This window comes from Haematobia irritans, chromosome 4 (genome assembly GCF_050003625.1).
Source record: "Haematobia irritans isolate KBUSLIRL chromosome 4, ASM5000362v1, whole genome shotgun sequence".
In the NCBI taxonomy this organism is placed as follows: Eukaryota; Metazoa; Arthropoda; class Insecta; order Diptera; family Muscidae; genus Haematobia; species Haematobia irritans.
Genome location: NC_134400.1, coordinates 103,424,721 through 103,445,638, shown reverse-complemented (window position 1 = coordinate 103,445,638; position 20,918 = coordinate 103,424,721). Strand labels below are relative to the sequence as shown.

The window sequence follows — 20,918 nt, the reverse complement described above, 5'->3', positions numbered from 1 at the left end:
GCCATGCATTGACTAAACTACAAGTGTAGCTTAACCAACAGAGGAAAAGTATGCTTGTCAAATTTATTTGGGCAAAGCCCTATAGACTGCAAGATGGTTGGACGTACAGCTGTTTCGGAATTACCACATTCCTCATCAGCATCCTCTACTTGCAGCAAAACTATCAACCAATTATGAGAATAAATTCGGGTAATTCACTCAACCCAAAGTGAACTACACTTGAACCTCCCGAAAAAGGGTTTGATAGTCGGCTACTGCCTAAACAAATTTGCCAGCATATCTCTTTTCCTTTGCCAAACTCAAATCATCGATTTGAATGTATTTGGCTGGGTTTGTTTTTGAGCGTGCTTCCTCTATCTTCATTTTGCTGCACATTCGATATATTGCTCTAAGACCCCATTAAGTATATATATTCTGGATCGTGGTGAAATTCTAAGTCGATCTAAGCATGTCCGTCTGTCCGTCCGTCCGTCTGTTGAAATCACGCTAACTTCCGAACGAAACAAGCTATCGACTTGAAGTACTTGTTATTGATGTCGGATGGTATTGGAAATGGGCCATATCGGACCTCTTTTACGTATAGCCCCCATATCAACCGATCCCACGATTTGGCTTGCGGAGCCTCTAAGAGAAGCAAATTTCATCCGATCCGGCTGAAATTTGGTACATGGCGTCATCATATGATCTCTAACAACCGTGCAAAAATTGGTCCACATCGGTACATAATTATATATATCCCCCATAAAAACCGTTCCCACGATTTGGCTTGCGGAGCCTCTAAGAGAAGCAAATTTCATCCGATCCGGCTGAAATTTGGTACGTGGTGTTAGTATATGGTCTCTAACAACCACGCAAAAATTGGCCCACACCGGTCTTAATTATATATAACCCCCATTTAAACCGATCCCCAGATTTGACCCCCCGCAGCTATTGGAGTAGCAAAATTCATCCGACCCGGTTGAAATTTTGTACGTGGTGAAATTTGGTATATTGCGCTAGTATATGGCCGCTAACAACCATGCCAAAATTAGTCCATATCGGTCTATAGTTATATATAGCCGATCCCCAAAAATAATATACCAAAATTTTATTTCTATAGAAAAGTTTGTAAAAATTATTTTACTATAGAAAATTTTATTGCTATACCCAACAAAACTTATGATTACTGGTGGTACCTTCATTATTTGTGGAAGTGGAAAATCTTACTCAGACTTCACATCATTGTTGTTGTTGTTGCCATTAATCCCTGTTGAAACTTCGTTTTGCTTAATTTAAAATTGCTGCATTGTTGTTGTTGGGTGTAATTGGAATTCGGTTGTTGGTATTCTTTTGGATACAAAAACTAATAATTTACCTCATATTTAAGTGGGAAGAATTCCCCAGTCCTTCATTGGATTTTATTTCTATAGAAAATTTGGTCTAATTTTTATTGCTATAGAAAATTTTGTCAAAATTTTATTTCTATAGAAAATTTCTCCAAAATTTAATTTCTATAGAAAATTTTGTCAAACTGAATTATTGACGTCTTTAATCGGCCTTTTTTGTATGGACTAACTTACAATTGAGAAGACGATGTTAAGAAGTTTTAAGATACCTTGCCATCGGCAAGTGTTGGCGCAACCCAAGTAATTGGATTGTGGATGACAGTCTTCAGTAGAAGTTTCTACGCAATACATGGTGGAGGGTACATAAGCTTCGGCCTGGCCGAACTTACGGCCGTATATACTTGTTGCATCTTGACTTCAAAGCAAAAATTCGTTCCAATATAGAACATATTTTTCAACACTTTATTTTAAAGACGTTTTTTATTTGAAATATAGCATAATTTCTACTGGAAGTCGAGTCTTAATTTGGAACCTACATACTCTGTCAGGGAGCCACCGTGGTGCAAAGGTTAGCATGCCTGCCTTGCATATACAAGGTCGTGGGTTCGATTCCTGCTTCGACCGAACACCAAAAAGTTTTTCGGCGGTGGATTATCCCACCTCAGTAATGCTAGTGACATTTCTGAGGGTTTCAAAGCTTCTCTAAGCTCCGCAAGCCAAATCGGGGGATCGGTTTATATGGAGGCTATATATAATTATGGACCTATGTGGACCAATTTTTGCATGGTTGTTAGAGACCATATACTAACACCATGTACCAAATTTGAGACGAATCGGATGAAATTTGCTTCTCTTAAAGGGTCTGAAAGCCAAATTTGGAGGTCCGTTTATATGGGGGCTATACGTAAAAGTGGACCGATATGGACCATTTGCAATACCATCCGACCTACATCAATAACAACTACTGCCAAGTGCCAAGTTTCAAGTCGATAGCTTGTTTCGTTCGGAAGTTAGCGTGATTTCAACAGACGGACGGACATGCTCAGATCGACTCAGAATTTCACCACGACCCAGAATATATATACTTTATGGGGTCTTATAGCAATATTTCGATGTGTTACAAACGGAATGACAAAGTTAATATACCCCCCTTCTTATGGTGGAGGGTATAAAAAAGCCAATTAAAACGTATATAATTCAGTTTGACAAAATGTTCTATAGAAATAAAATTTGTACAAAATTTTCTATAGAAATAAAATCTTAACAAAATTTTGTGTAGTAACAAAATTTTCTATAGATATAAAATTTTGACAAAATTTTGTATAGAAATAAAATTTTGGAAATTATTTTTGGGGATCGGCTATATATAACAATAGACCGATATGGACCAATGGCATGGTTGTTAGCGGCCGGTTAGTCACCGGATCGGATGAATTTTGCTCCTCCAAGAGCTCCGCAGGTCAAATTTGGGGATCGGTTTATATGGGGTTATATATAATTAAGACCGGTATGAACCAATTTTTACATGGTTATTAGAGACCATATACTAACACCACGTACCAAATTTCAACCGGGTCGGGTGAATTTTGCTCTTCCAAGGGGCCCCGGAGGTCAAATCTGGGGATCGGTTTATATATTTATAGACCGATATGGACCAATTCCTGCATGGTTGTTAAAGACCATATACTAACACCATGTACCAAATTTCAGCCGGATTGAATGAAATTTGCTTCTCTTAGAGGTTCCGCAAGCCATATCGGGGGATCGGTTTATATGGGGGCTATATATAATTATGGACCGATGTGGACCAATTTTTGCGTAATTGTACGTACACCATATACCAAATTTTAACCGGATCGGATGAATTTTGGTCCTCCAAGATGCTCCGTAAACCAAATCTGGGGATCGGTTTATATGTGGGCTATATATAATTATGGACCGATGTGGACCAATATTTGCATGGTTGTTAGAGACCATATAGTTACACCATGTACCAAATTTCAACCGGATCGGATGAATTTTGCTCCTCCAAGAGGCTCCGGAGGTCAAATCTGGAGAACGGTTTATATGGGGGCTATACGTTAAAGTGATCCGATATGGCCCATTTGCAATACCATCCGACCTACATCCATAACAACTACTTGTGTTTCGTTCGGAAGTTAGCGTGATTTCAACAGACGGACGGACATGCTTAGATCGACTCAGAATTTCACCACGACCCCGAATATATATACTTTATGGGGTCTTAGAGCAATATTTCTATGTGTTACAAACGGAATGACAAAGTTAATATACCCCCCATCCTATGATGGAGGGTATAAAAACGTACTGTTCTGCTTGAGTTGCAAATGATTACTAATTTCTTTATTGAACAAAAACTTATATCTAGAATATTGAAAATCTTAACAAAATCTAGAACAAGACAACAATAATCAGTTGTAATTCTTTTAGCTCTCTTATCACCTAACAAACGATCCCAAGTGAACATGCAGCACACATACACGGTACATAGGACGTCATTGTTATTGAGCTTAACATGGAATCGGGCAGCACTCAGTGATAAAAGAGAAGATCACCAATGTGGTATCACAATGGACTGAATAGTCTAAGTGAGCCTGATACATCGGGCTGCCACCTAACCTAACCTAACATAGGACGTATTTGTTCCATATGCATTTGTTTTGGTTAGAACCCCTTAGAGATCCCATGTTCACAGAATATTTGTTTTGAACAGCAAATAAATCGTTTGCCTATATTTTCATGCCTACAGTTTAGAAAAACTTAAAATTTGGCGATATACTTTTGAGTCTTTAATGAAAAGTTAAGATTGGAATTGGATTGCAGGCGGAGAGTATCTTAATTTGTTCGTTATAGGACAAAAAATTCTTGTGATTTGCGATTCCGAATAACGGAACATGAGTGAAGTTAAAAAGTTTTTTTTTTTTTAATACCGAACAACAACGATATAATCGGTCATTTCTAACTAGAGATATAATTTGTTTAGTGAAAAAAGAGCGAAAAACCAAAAATCTCAAAAACAAAAACTGTAAAAAAAAATTTTAAAATTTTTTCGAATTCAGCAGATCCAAATACATAAGAAAAGTCACCTCTAATCAAATGTACATTTTCAGTGTAAACTAGTGTTATTGTCGACTCATATTGATTGCAGCATTTGCTCAATACATTCGCCGTCAGTCAATATAAAAAAAAAATAAACAAAAATTGTTTCTTTCGTTGTATTTTGATTTTCTCGACAAAGAACTGTAAAAGAGTTTGCACAACATTATCATTTGCAAAACTTTATAGTTTTTTTTAAGTTGTTTAAATATTTTTGCTTTCTCCTCATTCAAGTTGCTATGAAATAATCAGGAAAGACAATGCGATACCCACATTGAAGTAACGTTTATTAGAGTGTTTATAAATGTAATATTTTTGCAAAATTCAATATCTGTCTGTCTAATTTCCCTAAAGAAATTTTATTCACTTCGACTTGAATTTTATTTACGATTTACTTGAAATTTTTAGAGAATGTCCCTCTGGTATTCATAACTGGCAGAGCCGTGGGACCTCCCCATTGCACAACCCCCCTTAAAATAAAAAACAAAAACGAAAACGAATGTTTTTCTATTTTACAGTGTAAAAATTTTATGTTCATAAACTAGCATATTTGGAGCATATATATGTTAATATGTTAGAAAATATTATGTTTGGGATATAACATTTTCTCAAATATAATGTCTCTTGGTGCAAAAATACATTAATTTAGTAATTTATTATAAACATATATGTTTAGAAACCTCAGAGAGGGCGAGAGAATAGAGGAAACAGATAAATATGGCTGCAAGTTTAATACAACATATAAAAGAGTAAGTTGCTGAATAAACGCTCATGATTGCCTATTGACTTATACATAAATATATAAATAAATGTTCGGGGTGCAAAATTCAAATAAATTATTTGTATTCCAAAACAATTAAATTTAAGATAATTTGCTACAAGCAAATATTCAGAAACTGGAATTAACTATTTGGTCCCTTAAAACGCATGTTTAACAATAATATGTTTAAACACATTATATACTCTTTTTATACCCTCCACCAGAGGATATAGCTTTGTCAATCCGTTTGTAACACATCGAAATATTGATCTAAGACCCCATAAAGTATATATATCCTGGGTCGTGGTGAAATTCTGAGTCGATCTGAGCATGTCCGTCCGTCCGTCTGTTAAAATCACGCTAAATTCCGAACGAAAGAAGCTATAGACTTGAAACTTGGCACAAGTAGTTGTTATTGATGTAGGTCGGATGGTATTGCAAATGGTCCATATCGGTCCACTTTTACGTATAGCCCCCATATAAACGGACCCCCAAATTTGGCTTGCGAGGCCTCTAAGAGAAGCAAATTTTATCCGATCCGGCTGAAATTTTGTGCATGGTGTTAGTATATGGTCTCTAACAACCACGAAAAAAATTGGTCCACATCGGTCCATAATTATATATAGTCCCCCGATTTGGCTTGCGGAGCCTCTAAGAGAAGAAAATTTCATCCGATCCAGCTGGAATTTGGTACATGGTGTTAGTCCATATCGGTCCATAATTATATATAGCCCCCATATAAACCGATCACCAGATTTGACCTCCGGAGCCTCTTGGAAGACCAAAATTCATCTGATTCAGTTGAAATTTGGTACGTGATGTTAATATATGGCCTCAAACACCCATGCAAAAATTGGTCGATATCGGTCCATAATTATATATAGGCCCCATATAAACCGATCCCCAGATTTGACCTCCGGTGCCTTTTGGAGAAGCAAAATTCATCCAATTCGGTTGAAATTTGGTACGTGATGTTAGTATATGGTATCCAACAACCATGCAGGAATTGGTTTATAACAGTCCATAATTATATATAGCCCCCATATAAGCCGATCCCCAGATTTGACCTCTGGTGCCTTTTGGAGAAGCAAAATTCATCCGATCTGGGTGAAATTTGGTACGTGGTGGTAGTATATGATATTTAACAACCATGCCAAAAGTGGTCCATAGGTTAGGTGGCAGCCCGATGTATCAGACTCACTTAGACAGTCCATTGTGATAAAACATTGGTGAACTTCTCTCTTATCACTGCCCGATTCCATGTTAAGCTCAATGACAAGGGACCTCCTTTTTATAGCCGAGTCCGAACGGCGCTCCACATTACAGTGAAACCACTTAGAGAAGCTTTGAAACCCTCAGAAATGTCACCACCATTACTGAGGTGGGATAATCCACCGCTGAAAAACTTTTTGGTGTTCGGTCGAAGCAGGAATCGAACCCACGACCTTGTGTATGCATGGCGGGCATGCTAACCATTGCACCACGGTGTCTCCCATATCAGTCCATAATTATTTATAGCCCCCATATAAACCCGAGATTTGGTTTTGGAGCCTCTTGGAGGAGCAAATTTCATCCGAGTGAGTTGAAATTTGTGGATGACAGTCTTTCGTAGAAATTTCTACGCAATCCATGATGGAGGGTACATAAGATTCGGCCGAACTTACGGCCGCATATACTTGTTTTTTTTTTTTTTTCAAATGTCTATTCTCTTGGTTCCGAATGTCTATTCTCTTCACTCCGAATACTCATTCTAATATTCAAATTAAATAATATTTAGACTTAAGCATATCAATAAAACATATCAATTATCATAGAACAGTTTTCCGAAACAACATACAAGCGGTTTCACAGAAATTGTTCTCTTTTGATTCTCTTGCTATGTTGTGTTGATATCTTTCGTCAACCCTCCCGGTTTCCATTTCTATTTCTTTCTCTATACTCTCTCTCTCTCTCTCTCTGTCGGTCTCTGAATAAAATGTCACATCATATATATGTTTACTCGAAATTTGTAAATTTATATATGTTTACATTTACACATATTATTTTAATGAAACATTCATGCCCCAAACATAATATATTCTAACATATTAACATATGTGTCCCAAACATTAAGTGTTAGTTAGGAACATTACATGTTTGCACTTGAATATATTGTGTTTAAAAATTGTGCCCGAAACACATTTTGTTTATATCGGAACATATGAAAAACATATTTTTCTAACAGTGTATATACATCTGCACGTTAGTTTGTAGCATCCAGAGAGAAAGCAGACGTTCTCACTTTTCGTACGAGAATGTGCTAAAGAATTTAGAAATCGTTAGTTTTTGGAAGCGTCGAAAAATAATCTATCAGGCCCATCAATTGTGGATGTCATTTTTCTATCATTCGTATCGTAACGTTTAAACAGTAAACACGCGATCTTAATTTACCAAAATGGAGGAAGTATTAGGTGTTATTATTGTGATTTAGTATTTATTGTGCTGCTAGTATTGTTACTGTCATTCGAGATGGAATGCGTCAAAAATTATATATGCAATGGAGACAACAATTCGAGTGTTTACTTATTTAATATTTGTTTGAAAAATCAAAAATTATATTCATTATTATTTTGGTTGAACAAATTATTTCTAAATAGAAATATTAACACTATTATTTTATGTAAAAATATATTTTATTTCAACCACAGTTTTTGATCAATATTGATAAATTGATGATTACTCATTAATTATAATTGATCAAATGCTTACGACATTTTTATCGAAATTAGGATTTTTTTAATGTTGATAAATCGCTCACGATATTTATATCAAATTGTCGATTTATTTTTACCGATATTAAACTTACAAACCTACTACGACCGAACTGTTGAATAGTGAATTTCTTTGTCGGTTTTGTAAGTGGTAAAGTGCCTACGATATTTTTGTTGAATAGTGGATTTTTTTATCAGTTTTAATTAGAAAATATTTTCGATAAAACACCTACAAATATGGACTTTGAATCTTTAAAAAAAAATTATCGCAGGAAAATTGAATAACATTTCATTTGGATCTTCGTATTTTGTTATCAAATAATATTATTTTTTCGTTCTGTGTACAGAGGCGATTTTTTTTATGAGGGTGTAACCGAAATATTGGTAAAGATTCATAGTTACGGGACTGGCACCAACGCTATAGTTTATCTCAATTTTTAATGAGGACCTATCTATCGGGTGATCCCACAAAACTGCCTCAGGACTTGTCCTTTGGAATGGAATTTACCCCGTCGTGCGATTTTCAACCCGTTTACATTAACGAAAGTCTCATTTAATCCATTTTACCCTATTAAACGTATAGTCAGTTCCTATTGGTTAACTTTCGATTGAGGATTTTGATTCAACCAACAAAAAAAAAAGAATATCCAGTTGATTGGAATTTTTACTGACTTTCCGCAAAAACCTACATGCAAAAAAGAAAACGATTCAACTCTCTTTGTTGCAAGGAATCATTTGAACATTTCATTGACTATTTTCATTTCGGCAAAGAAAAACAATCCAAATAACTTGAATTGAACATATACCATTTTATATGGAAGTTTGTGGGAGCAGTAAATAAAAGCTAACAAAGTGAAGAGTTTAAATGCATAGAGTAAAATAATTCAGTTGGGCCAAATCTTAAACACCCACTACCACGGATCATATTTATACAATAATTTTCTTTAAAAAATCTCCACATAATGGATAGTACTATATCAATCCACAGGGTGTTCTATATATAATGCAACAAAGTGAAACGATCTTTAAACGAAAGACGAGGCTATCACACACTGCACGAACGTGGCTTTGTGATATTTTGGCCCTTTACCACCATTTTTATACCCTCCACCATAGGATGGGGTATATATAAACTTTGTCATTCCGTTTGCAACAAATCGAAATATTGTTCTAAGACCCCATAAAGCATATATATTCTGGGTCGTGGTGAAATTCTGAGTCGATCTACGCTTGTCCGTCCGTCGGTCGGATGGTATTGCAAATGGCCCATATCGGACCACTTTTACGTATAGTCGGTTTATATGAACCGATGCTCAGATTTGGTTTGCGGAGCCTCTTGGAGGAGCAATATTCATCCGATTCGGTTGAAATTTGGTACATGGTGTAAGTATATGATCTCTAACAACCATGCAAAAATTGGTGCACATCGGTCCATAACTATATATAGCCCCCATATAAACCGATCACCAGATGTGACTTGCGGAGCCTCTAAGAGAAGCAAATTTCATCCGATCGGGCTGAAATTTGGTACATGGTGTAAGTATATGGCGTCTAACAATTACGCAAAACTTGGTCCACATCGGTCCATAATTATATATAGCCCCCATATAAACCGATACCCCGATATGGCTTGCGGAACCTCCAAGAAAAGCAAATTTCATCCGATCCGGCTGAAGTTTGGTACATGGTGTAAGTATATGGTCTTTAACAAACGTGCAAAATTTGGTCCACATCGGTCCATAACTATATAAAGCCCCCATATAAATTGACCCCAGATTTGGCTTGCGGAGCCTCATGGATGAACAAAATTCATCCGATTCAGTTGAAATTTGGTATGAAGTGTTAGTATACGGTCTCTAAAAACCATGCAGGAATTGGTTCACATCGGTCCATAATTATATATAGCCCCCAAATAAACCGATCTCCAGATTTAACCTCCGTAGCCCCTTGGAAGAGCAAAATTCATCCGATCCGGTTGAAATTTGGTACGTGGGGTTAGTAAATGGCCTCTAGGTTAGGTTAGGTGGCAGCCCGATGTATCAGGCTCACTTAGACTATTCAGTCCATTGTGATACCACATTGGTGAACTTCTCTCTTATCACTGAGTGCTGCCCGATTCCATGTTAAGCTCAATGACAAGGGACCTCCTTTTTATAGCCCAGTCCGAACGGCGTTCCACATTGCAGTGAAACCACTTAGAGAAGTCTTGAGACCCTCAGAAATGTCACCAGCATTACTGAGGTGGGACAATCCACCGCTGAAAAACTTTTTGGTGTTCGGTCGAAGCAGGAATCGAACCCACGACATTGTGTATGCACGGCGGGCATGCTAACCATTGCACCTCGGTGGTCTCTAACAATCATGCAAAAATTGGTCCATATAGGTCTATAGTTATATATAGCCGATCCCCAAAAATAATCTACCAAAATTTTATTTCTATAGAAAATTTTGTCAACATTTTATTACTATAGAAAATTTTGTCAAACTGAATTATTTACGTATTAATTCGATTGTGGATGACAGTCTTTAGAAAAAGTTTCTATGCAAACCATGGTGGAGGGTGCATAAATTTCGGCCTGGCCAAACTTACGGCCGTATATAACAGGTTGGCTGATAAGTCCCCGGTCTGACATATAGATGGCGTCGCTAGTATTAAATGCATATTATTTTTATATAGTACCAACCTTCAAATGAGTCGTGTCAAAATTTGACGTCTGTAACTCAATTAGTTTGTGAGATAGAGCGTCTTTTGTGAAGCAACTTTTGTTATTGTGAAAAAATGGAAAAAAAGGAATTTCCTGTTTTGATAAAATACTGTTTTCTGAAGGGAAAAAATACGTTGGAAGCAAAAACTTGGCTTGATAATGAGTTTCCGGACTCTGCCCCAGGGAAATCAACAATAATTGATTGGTATGCAAAATTCAAGCGTGGTGAAATGAGCACCGAGGACGGTGAACGCAGTGGACGCCCGAAAGAAGTGGTGACCAACGAAAACATCAAAAAAATCCACAAAATGATTTTGAATGACCGTAAAATGAAGTTGATCGAGATAGCAGAGGCCTTAAAGATATCAAAGGAACGTGTTGGTCATATCATTCATCAATATTTGGATATGCGGAAGCTCTGTGCAAAATGGGTGCCGCGCGAGCTCACATTTGACCAAAAGCAACAACGTGTTGATGATTCTGGACGCGGTGTTTGCAGCTGTTAACTCGTAATACACCCGAGTTTTTCCGTCGATACGTGACAATGGATGAAACATGGCTCCATCACTACACTCCTGAGTCCAATCGACAGTCGGCTGAGTGGACAGCGACCGGTGAACCGTCTCCCAAGCGTGGAAAGACTCAAAAGTCCGCTGGCAAAGTAATGGCCTCTGTTTTTTGGGATGCGCATGGAATAATTTTTATCGATTATCTTGAGAAGGGAAAAACCAGCAACAGTGTCTTATTGGAGCGTTTGAAGGTCGAAATCGCGGCAAAACGGCCCCATATGAAGAAGAAAAAAGTGTTGTTCCACCTAGTCAACGCACCGTACCACAAGTCATTGAGAACGATGGCAAAAATTGAATTGGGCTTCGAATTTCTTCCCCACCCACTGTATTCTCCTTATCTGGCTCCCAGCGACTTTTTCTTGTTCTCAGACCTCAAAAGGATGCTCGCAGGGAAAAAATTTGGCTGCAATGAAGAGGTGATCGTCGAAACTAAGGCCTATTTTGAGGCAAAACCGAAGGAGTACTACCAAAATGGTATCAAAAAATTGGAAGGTCGTTATAATCGGTGTATCGCTCCTGGAAGGATTTATGTTGAATAATAAAAACGAATTTGGACAAAAAAAATGTGTTTTTCTTTGTTAGACCGGGGACTTATCAGCCAACCTGTTACTTGTTTAAGCTATAATTTTGGCCAAATCTTGCGGTTTTTGGTACCAACTAGCCAAATGTGCAATGCAATACACACGCAACAAATCATAGCTACCACGACGGTATTTTTATAGGATTATAAAAATGATAGTATTTAAATAATTGTCAATATTAATAAATATAAAATATAGTATTTTGCAAAAATATATGGGTAATTATAAACAAAAAACAAGGAATATTTAAATGATAAAAAAAAAACTTAACGTTAATAGAATTTCTCTGTATTTTCATGGTGGTGGACATTTAAGCTTCAGCCGGGCCGAACTTAATTCTGCCCTTACTTGTTTTTTGCTTGGGACGTTATTTCTTTGAACATTTTCACAAATTTTCTCCATTCTTTAATCATTAACATAGTCTTCGAATATAGTATTAGCAATATGAAAATACTTACCCTTCTGCACCAAAAGCTTTCAATTCACGATGTAAAGTTTCCTTGACTGCCTGCTGCGAATACAAACCCATTGGGGAGTTGAATTGCATATGCACCAATTTACGTTGAACGCCAGCCATTTTTTTTTATTGATTTTTGTTTTCTATTTCCGAGAGTTTCAAAATATAAATGTGGCTATTAGCAGTTTACTAAAGTCTTTTGTGGACCTTTTATGTGGAAGTTAAGCGGAGCTAAACTCAACAAGGAATAAAATTAAAAATTCTAAAAACTATGCCTGGATCTACACAATATGGTTCCCGCAAAGAAAAATGCCATACTCTAGAAAAGGTTACGGGCAATATGTAAACGCAAACAAAATTAACTAGTAACATGTGAATAGGTCCTGTAGTGTAAATATGATCACTGAGCTCAGTACATGTCAATAAAAACTATTTAAAATTTTTAAATTATTAACATTAAAATTTTAAATTTTATTTGTCTTATATATTGAAACTCGAACCAAAATTTGTATGATACATTGTATGAAGTTATCTTTGACCTCCTTAATCGATTGCTACAAAGAATTTTCAGAATAGAACATTTTTGTTACTGCATGCAGAGAAGGGGTATGATCACTCCAAACATGTTTCAAGAGCATAATGTTATTTTTATACCCTTCACCACTACTGTGGTACAGGGTATAATAAGTTTGTGCATTTGTATGTAACGCCAAGAAATAATTGTCATAGACCCATCTTTTAGTATACCGATCGGCTTAGAATTAAATTCTGAGTCGATTTATAAAGGGTGATTTGTTAAGAGCTTGATAACTTTTTTTTAAAAAAAACGCATAAAATTTGCAAAATCTCATCGGTTCTTTATTTGAAACGTTAGATTGGTCCATGACATTTACTTTTTGAAGATAATTTCATTTAAATGTTGACCGCGGCTGCGTCTTAGGTGGTCCATTCGGAAAGTCCAATTTTGGGCAACTTTTTCGAGCATTTCGGCCGGAATAGCCCGAATTTCTTCGGAAATGTTGTCTTCCAAAGCTGGAATAGTTGCTGGCTTATTTCTGTAGACTTTAGACTTGACGTAGCCCCACAAAAAATAGTCTAAAGGCGTCAAATCGCATGATCTTGGTGGCCAACTTACCGGTCCATTTCTTGAGATGAATTGTTCTCCGAAGTTTTCCCTCAAAATGGCCATAGAATCGCGAGCTGTGTGGCATGTAGCGCCATCTTGTTGAAACCACATGTCAACCAAGTTCAGTTCTTCCATTTTTGGCAACAAAAAGTTTGTTAGCATCGAACGATAGCGATCGCCATTCACCGTAACGTTGCGTCCAACAGCATCTTTGAAAAAATACGGTCCAATGATTCCACCAGCGTACAAACCACACCAAACAGTGCATTTTTCGGGATGCATGGGCAGTTCTTGAACGGCTTCTGGTTGCTCTTCACTCCAAATGCGGCAGTTTTGCTTATTTACGTAGCCATTCAACCAGAAATGAGCCTCATCGCTGAACAAAATTTGTCGATAAAAAAGCGGATTTTCTGCCAACTTTTCTAGGGCCCATTCACTGAAAATTCGACGTTTTGGCTCGTTAGTAAGTCTATTCATGATGAAATGTCAAAGCATACTGAGCATCTTTCTCTTTGACACCATGTCTGAAATCCCACGTGATCTGTCAAATACTAATGCATGAAAATCCTAACCTCAAAAGAATCACCCTTTATATGTATATATATGTCTGTCTGTATATGTAATTTTGTGCACAAAGTACAGGTCGCACTTTACGTCCGATTGTCCTCAAATTTGACATAACGTCTTTCTTCGGGTAGAAGACAATCGCTATTGGTTTTGGAAAAAATCGGTTCAGATTTAGATATAGCTGTCATATATAGTTATCACCGATTTGATCATAATTCACGTATTTATGAACCGACGTTCTTCAAAATTTGTACATCTGAATGTTTTGTCAGTCCCGTAAAAACTGCCAAATATCAGCTAAATCGGTTCAGATTTATATATAGCTCCCATATATATATTTCCTCCGATTTGGACTTATATGGCCCCAAAAGCGAGAGTTTTGCCCTGATTTGCTTCAAATTTTGCACAACAAGTACGTTTAATAGTATCGTTAATTGTGCTAAATTTAGTTGAAATCGGAGCAGATTTAGATATAGCTCCCCTATATATCTTTCGTCCGATTTTGACTTATATGGCTTCAAAAGCCAGAGATTTGGCCTGATTTGATTAAAATTTTGTACAAGGGGTACGTTTAATAGTATCGTTAATTATACCAAATTTAGTTGAAATCGGTTCAGTTTTAGATATAGCTCCCATATATATCTTTCGACCGATTTGGACTTATATGGCCCCAAAAGCCAGAGTTTTGCCCTGATTTGCTTCAAATTTTGCACAACAAGTACGTTTAATAGTATCGTTAAGTGTGCTTAATTTGGTTAAAATTGGTTCCGATTTAGATATAGCTCCCATATATATCTTTCGTCCGATTTGGATTTATATGGCCTCAAAAGCCAGAGTTTTGCCCTGAGTTGCTTGAAATTTTGCACAAGGAGTACGTTTTATAGTATCGTTAATTGTGCAAAATTTAGTTGAAGTCGGTTCAGATTTAGATATAGCTGCCATATATATCATTAGCCCGATTTGGACTAATATGCCCACAGAGGCAAAAGTGCTACTCTGATTTACGTGAAATTTTGCAGAGGGAGTAGAATTGAACTTGAAACTTTGCACAGGCAGTAGAATTAAGGTTCTGCATATGCGTGTTTATTTTGGTTGAAATCGGTTCAGATTTTGATATAGCTCCCATATATATCTTTCGCCCGATTTTCCGTCATATGACCACAGAGATCAAAGTTGTTATACGATTTACGTGAAATTTTGCACAGGGAGTAGATTCAACATAGCAACTATACGTGTGAAATTTGATTGCAATCGATTCAGATTTCGATATAGATTCCATATATATGTTTTTCCGATTTAGGAAAAACTGGCCGAAATACCTACATTTTCCTTATCAAATCGCCACTGCTAGGTCGAAAACTTATCAAAATGACTCAAATTTTCCTATTACTCTATTACACATCTATAGACCAATAAATCATAAATACACTTTTGCGAAGTTGCCTCAAAATTGGTTCATATTTAAATGTTTCCTATATTTTTTTTACTAACATTGTGTTCCACCTCAGCGCATTAGCCGACATAAATGTAAAATCTATAAGTATTGCAGAACTCTGTACAGATCTGCTCATATATACAGAATATATGTGTATGTATTCATATAGCAACACATGGACGGATTTGATATGGTATCGAAAATGTGGACTTACAAAGTGGTGAAGGGTATAATATAGTCGGCCCCGCCCGACTTTAGACTTTCCTTACTTGTTTTAAACATATCTGACGCAACCATTTTATTTTTCCAGAATTTATGTGTTTGATTTCGTCAAGCATGTTATATTTGCAAGAAAACAATATTTTTGCTACAAAAATGTTTCATGTTCTCAATAAAATAATGACATTATGCTCTTCAAACGGTGCTTGGGGAGATCATATTTCTTGTCTAAACCCAGAGAAGGAATATGATCACCTCCTGGAGCAAAAGTGTTATTTGCAACATGTTTGTCGCAACCATATTATTTTCTAAGACATTATATCTATTTTCATTTCGTCAACCATTTAATTCATTTTGGTGGAAAAAAAAAAACAAAATTTTTACGGTAAAAATGTTCCATGTTTCCCATCTAAAAACAACATTTTTCTTGTTTGTTTGTTTTAAAGTAATTTATTGAAGTATTAAATCAATAAGTTTGCTTTTCTTCACGAGAACCAAAATAGCTGGTGGAATATTATTGCTATGGAAATTATAAAAAATCATAAACTAGTTCGCAATTGATATTATCGCCAGAATCGTAACTCTACAACTAAATTTGTTTGTGAAATAAATTTGTATTTAGATCATTTCTGTGATCGTCGATATTAGTTCGTGGAGAAGTTTTGTATTTCTATCCTGAAAATATAAAAATTAAATAAATTAGTTTTTGTTTTGAAGAGTTTATTTATTTATTAAAATCTTTATTATAATTGCAAATTATAATAAAAAATATAACAAAATAAGCAACTAAAAACTTAGGTTAATGCGGCAACAAATAAAACCTGATATGAGATAAACCGTTTTTCTATATTTAATAAAATTAAGGGCTACCTGTTTATGTGAGCTTCTGTAACATATACCCCAAACACAGTTTGCTTCAAGCATATATATTTTCAGAATTGGTCCAAACAAATTATTTTTTATATTGTTCAAACATATTATGTTTCACCTTAGGGCATACACTGGTAGTAAACAATTTTAATGAAATTTTCTTTGTGTGGATATATTTTTAAGGTGCCAATTGGTTACTTCCATTATTTTAATTGCAGCATATCTCTAGGTCTCTCTTTCTAAACGCATATATGTTTATAGGTTATTTCTAAGATAATATATGTTATGCTAGTTTATAAACATTATATGCTTGCATTTAAAAATATTGTGTTAAAAAATTTGTGCTCCAAACATATAATTTTTACAACCAAACATATGAAAAACAGTCTTTTTCGTCCGTGTACAGAGTCATGCCACTAAAAGATAATAATAATATTAAACAAGTAAGTAAAGTCTAAAGTCGGGCGGGATCGACTATATTATGCCCTTCACCAATGTGACAAAGGACCTCCTTTTTATAGCCGAGTCCGAAACACATTGCAGTGAAACCACTTAGAGAAGCTTTGAAACACTCAGAAATATCACCAGCATTACTGAGGTGGGATAATCCACCGCTGAAAAATTTTGGTGTTTGGACGAGACTGGGTTTGAACCCACGACCCTGTTATGTGGGGCGGGAATGCTAACGATTGTAGCACAGTGGCTCCCAAAACATATGGGAATGATTAAGCAATATTTATGCACTTTGGCAAAAGTCTCTTTTTGATTTATCGGGCGAGACATAAGTATGTATTAGAGGATTAGGTCAAGTTGAGCATACTTTTCCTCCGTTGCTTAAACTACACTTGTAGTTTAGTCAATACATGATTTTAAGCTGAAATCAAAACAACAATAATTTTATTCCTCTAGAAAATTTTGTCAAATTTTTTTTCTATAGAAAATTTTGTACAAATTTTATTCCTATAGAAAATTTTGTCAAAATTTTATTTCTGTAGAAAGTTTGTCAAAATCTATACTTCTATAGAAAATGTTGTAAAAATTTTATTTCTATAAAAAATTTTGTCAAAATTTTATTTATATAGAAAATTTTGTGAAAATTTTATTTCTATGGAAATTTTATGTCAAAATTTTATTTTATGGAAAATTTTGTCAAGTTTACATTTCTATAGAAAATTTTGTCAAAATTTTATTTCTGTAGAAAATGTTGTCAAAAAATTTTATTTCTATAGAAAATGTTGTCAAAAATTTTATTTCTATAGAAAATGTTGTCAAAAATTTTATTTCTATAGAAAATGTTGTCAAAATTTTATTTTTATAGAAAATGTTGTCAAAAATTTTATTTCTATGGAAAATGTTGTCAAAAATTTTATTTCTATAAAAAATTTTGTCAAAATTTTATTTCTATTGAAAATAATGTCAAAATTTTATTTCTATTGAAAATAATGTCAAAATTTTATTTCTATGGAAAATTTTTTAAAAATTATATTCCTATAGAAAATTTTGTCAAGTTTACATTTCTATAGAAATTTTTGTCAAAATCTATACTTCTATAGAAATTTTTTGTCAAAATTTTATTTCTATGGAAAATTTTATCAAAGTTTTATATCTGTAGAAAATTTTGTCGAAATTTTATTTCTATACAAAATTTTGTCAAAATTATATTTCTATAGAAAATTTTGTCACAATTATATTCTTATAGAAGTTTATATTTCTATAGAAAATTTTATCAAAATTGTATTTCTATCGAAAATTTTGTCAAAATTTTATTTCTATAGAAAATATTGTCAAAATTTTATTTCTGTAGAAAATTTTGTCAAAATTTTATTTCAATAGAAAGTTTTGTCAATATTTTATTTCTACAGAAAATCAGTTCATTAAGATAAAATTTCGTTTAGAGGAAGGAAGCATTTTTTCTTTGCACCTCTAGCCTTCAATGGAGCGTTTTAAATTCAAATTTGTAGATGTGATTGTTTATTAGCTTTGTCATTCCGTTTGTAATACATCGAAATATTGCTCTAAGACCCCATAAAGTATATATATATATATATATATATATATATATATATATATATATATATATATATATATATATATATATATATATATATATATATATATATATATATATATATATATATATATATATATATATATATATATATATATATATATATATATATATATATATATATATATATATATATATATATATATATATATATATATATATATATATATATATATATATATAAAGGGTGATTCTTTTGAGGTTAGGATTTTCATGCATTAGTATTTGACAGATCACGTGGGATTTCAGACATGGTGTCAAAGAGAAAGATGCTCAGTATGCTTTGACATTTCATCATGAATAGACTTACTAACGAGCCACAACGTCGAATTTTCAGTGAATGGGCCCTAGAAAAGTTGGCAGAAAATCCGCTTTTTTATCGACAAATTTTGTTCAGCGATGAGGCTCATTTCTGGTTGAATGGCTACGTAAATAAGCAAAATTGCCGCATTTGGAGTGAAGAGCAACCAGAAGCCGTTCAAGAACTGCCCATGCATCCCGAAAAATGCACTGTTTGGTGTGGTTTGTACGCTGGTGGAATCATTGGACCGTATTTTTTCAAAGATGCTGTTGGACGCAACGTTACGGTGAATGGCGATCGCTATCGTTCGATGCTAACAAACTTTTTGTTGCCAAAAATGGAAGAACTGAACTTGGTTGACATGTGGTTTCAACAAGATGGCGCTACATGCCACACAGCTCGCGATTCTATGGCCATTTTGAGGGAAAACTTCGGAGAACAATTCATCTCAAGAAATGGACCGGTAAGTTGGCCACCAAGATCATGCGATTTGACGCCTTTAGACTATTTTTTGTGGGGCTACGTCAAGTCTAAAGTCTACAGAAATAAGCCAGCAACTATCCAGCTTTGGAAGACAACATTTCCGAAGAAATTCGGGCTATTCCGGCCGAAATGCTCGAAAAAGTTGCCCAAAATTGGACTTTCCGAATGGACCACCTAAGACGCAGCCGCGGTCAACATTTAAATGAAATTATCTTCAAAAAGTAAATGTCATGGACCAATCTAACGTTACAAATAAAGAACCGATGAGATTTTGCAAATTTTATGCGTTTTTTTTTTAAAAAAGTTATCAAGCTCTTAACAAATCACCCTTTATATATATATATATTATATATATATATATATATATATATATATATATATATATATATATATATATATATATATTAGTATATTAGCTTTGTCATTCCGTTTGTAATACATCGAAATATTGCTCTAAGACCCCATAAAGTATATATATATATATATATATATATATATATATATATATATATATATATATATATATATATATATATATATATATATATATATATATATATATATATATATATATATATATATATATATATATATATATATATATATATATATATATATATAATATATATATATATATATATATATATATATATATATATATATATATATATAAAGGGTGATTCTTTTGAGGTTAGGATTTTCATGCATTAGTATTTGACAGATCACGTGGGATTTCAGACATGGTGTCAAAGAGAAAGATGCTCAGTATGCTTTGACATTTCATCATGAATAGACTTACTAACGAGCCACAACGTCGAATTTTCAGTGAATGGGCCCTAGAAAAGTTGGCAGAAAATCCGCTTTTTTATCGACAAATTTTGTTCAGCGATGAGGCTCATTTCTGGTTGAATGGCTACGTAAATAAGCAAAATTGCCGCATTTGGAGTGAAGAGCAACCAGAAGCCGTTCAAGAACTGCCCATGCATCCCGAAAAATGCACTGTTTGGTGTGGTTTGTACGCTGGTGGAATCATTGGACCGTATTTTTTCAAAGATGCTGTTGGACGCAACGTTACGGTGAATGGCGATCGCTATCGTTCGATGCTAACAAACTTTTTGTTGCAAAAATGGAAGAACTGAACTTGGTTGACATGTGGTTTCAACAAGATGGCGCTACATGCCACACAGCTCGCGATTCTATGGCCATTTTGAGGGAAAACTTCGGAGAACAATTCATCTCAAGAAATGGACCGGTAAGTTGGCCACCAAGATCATGCGATTTGACGCCTTTAGACTATTTTTTGTGGGGCTACGTCAAGTCTAAAGTCTACAGAAATAAGCCAGCAACTATTCCAGCTTTGGAAGACAACATTTCCGAAGAAATTCGGGCTATTCCGGCCGAAATGCTCGAAAAAGTTGCCCAAAATTGGACTTTCCGAATGGACCACCTAAGACGCAGCCGCGGTCAACATTTAAATGAAATTATCTTCAAAAAGTAAATGTCATGGACCAATCTAACGTTACAAATAAAGAACCGATGAGATTTTGCAAATTTTATGCGTTTTTTTTTTAAAAGTTATCAAGCT

General features: G+C 34.7%; 1 protein-coding gene across 5 annotated transcripts in view; it reads right to left on the bottom strand.

The window, feature by feature from the left end:
• Positions 1-20,918, bottom strand: part of LOC142236755 (uncharacterized) — an 825,257-nt gene that overhangs the window by 735,191 nt on the left and 69,148 nt on the right. For all 5 annotated transcript variants that reach the window (XM_075308030.1, XM_075308025.1, XM_075308026.1 and 2 more), the window contains one exon: positions 12,266-12,495. In XM_075308030.1, the coding sequence (XP_075164145.1) occupies positions 12,266-12,384 (119 nt within the window). In that variant the 5' untranslated portion in view covers positions 12,385-12,495. Of the gene's footprint in view, positions 1-12,265; positions 12,496-20,918 lie in introns of those variants that run through there.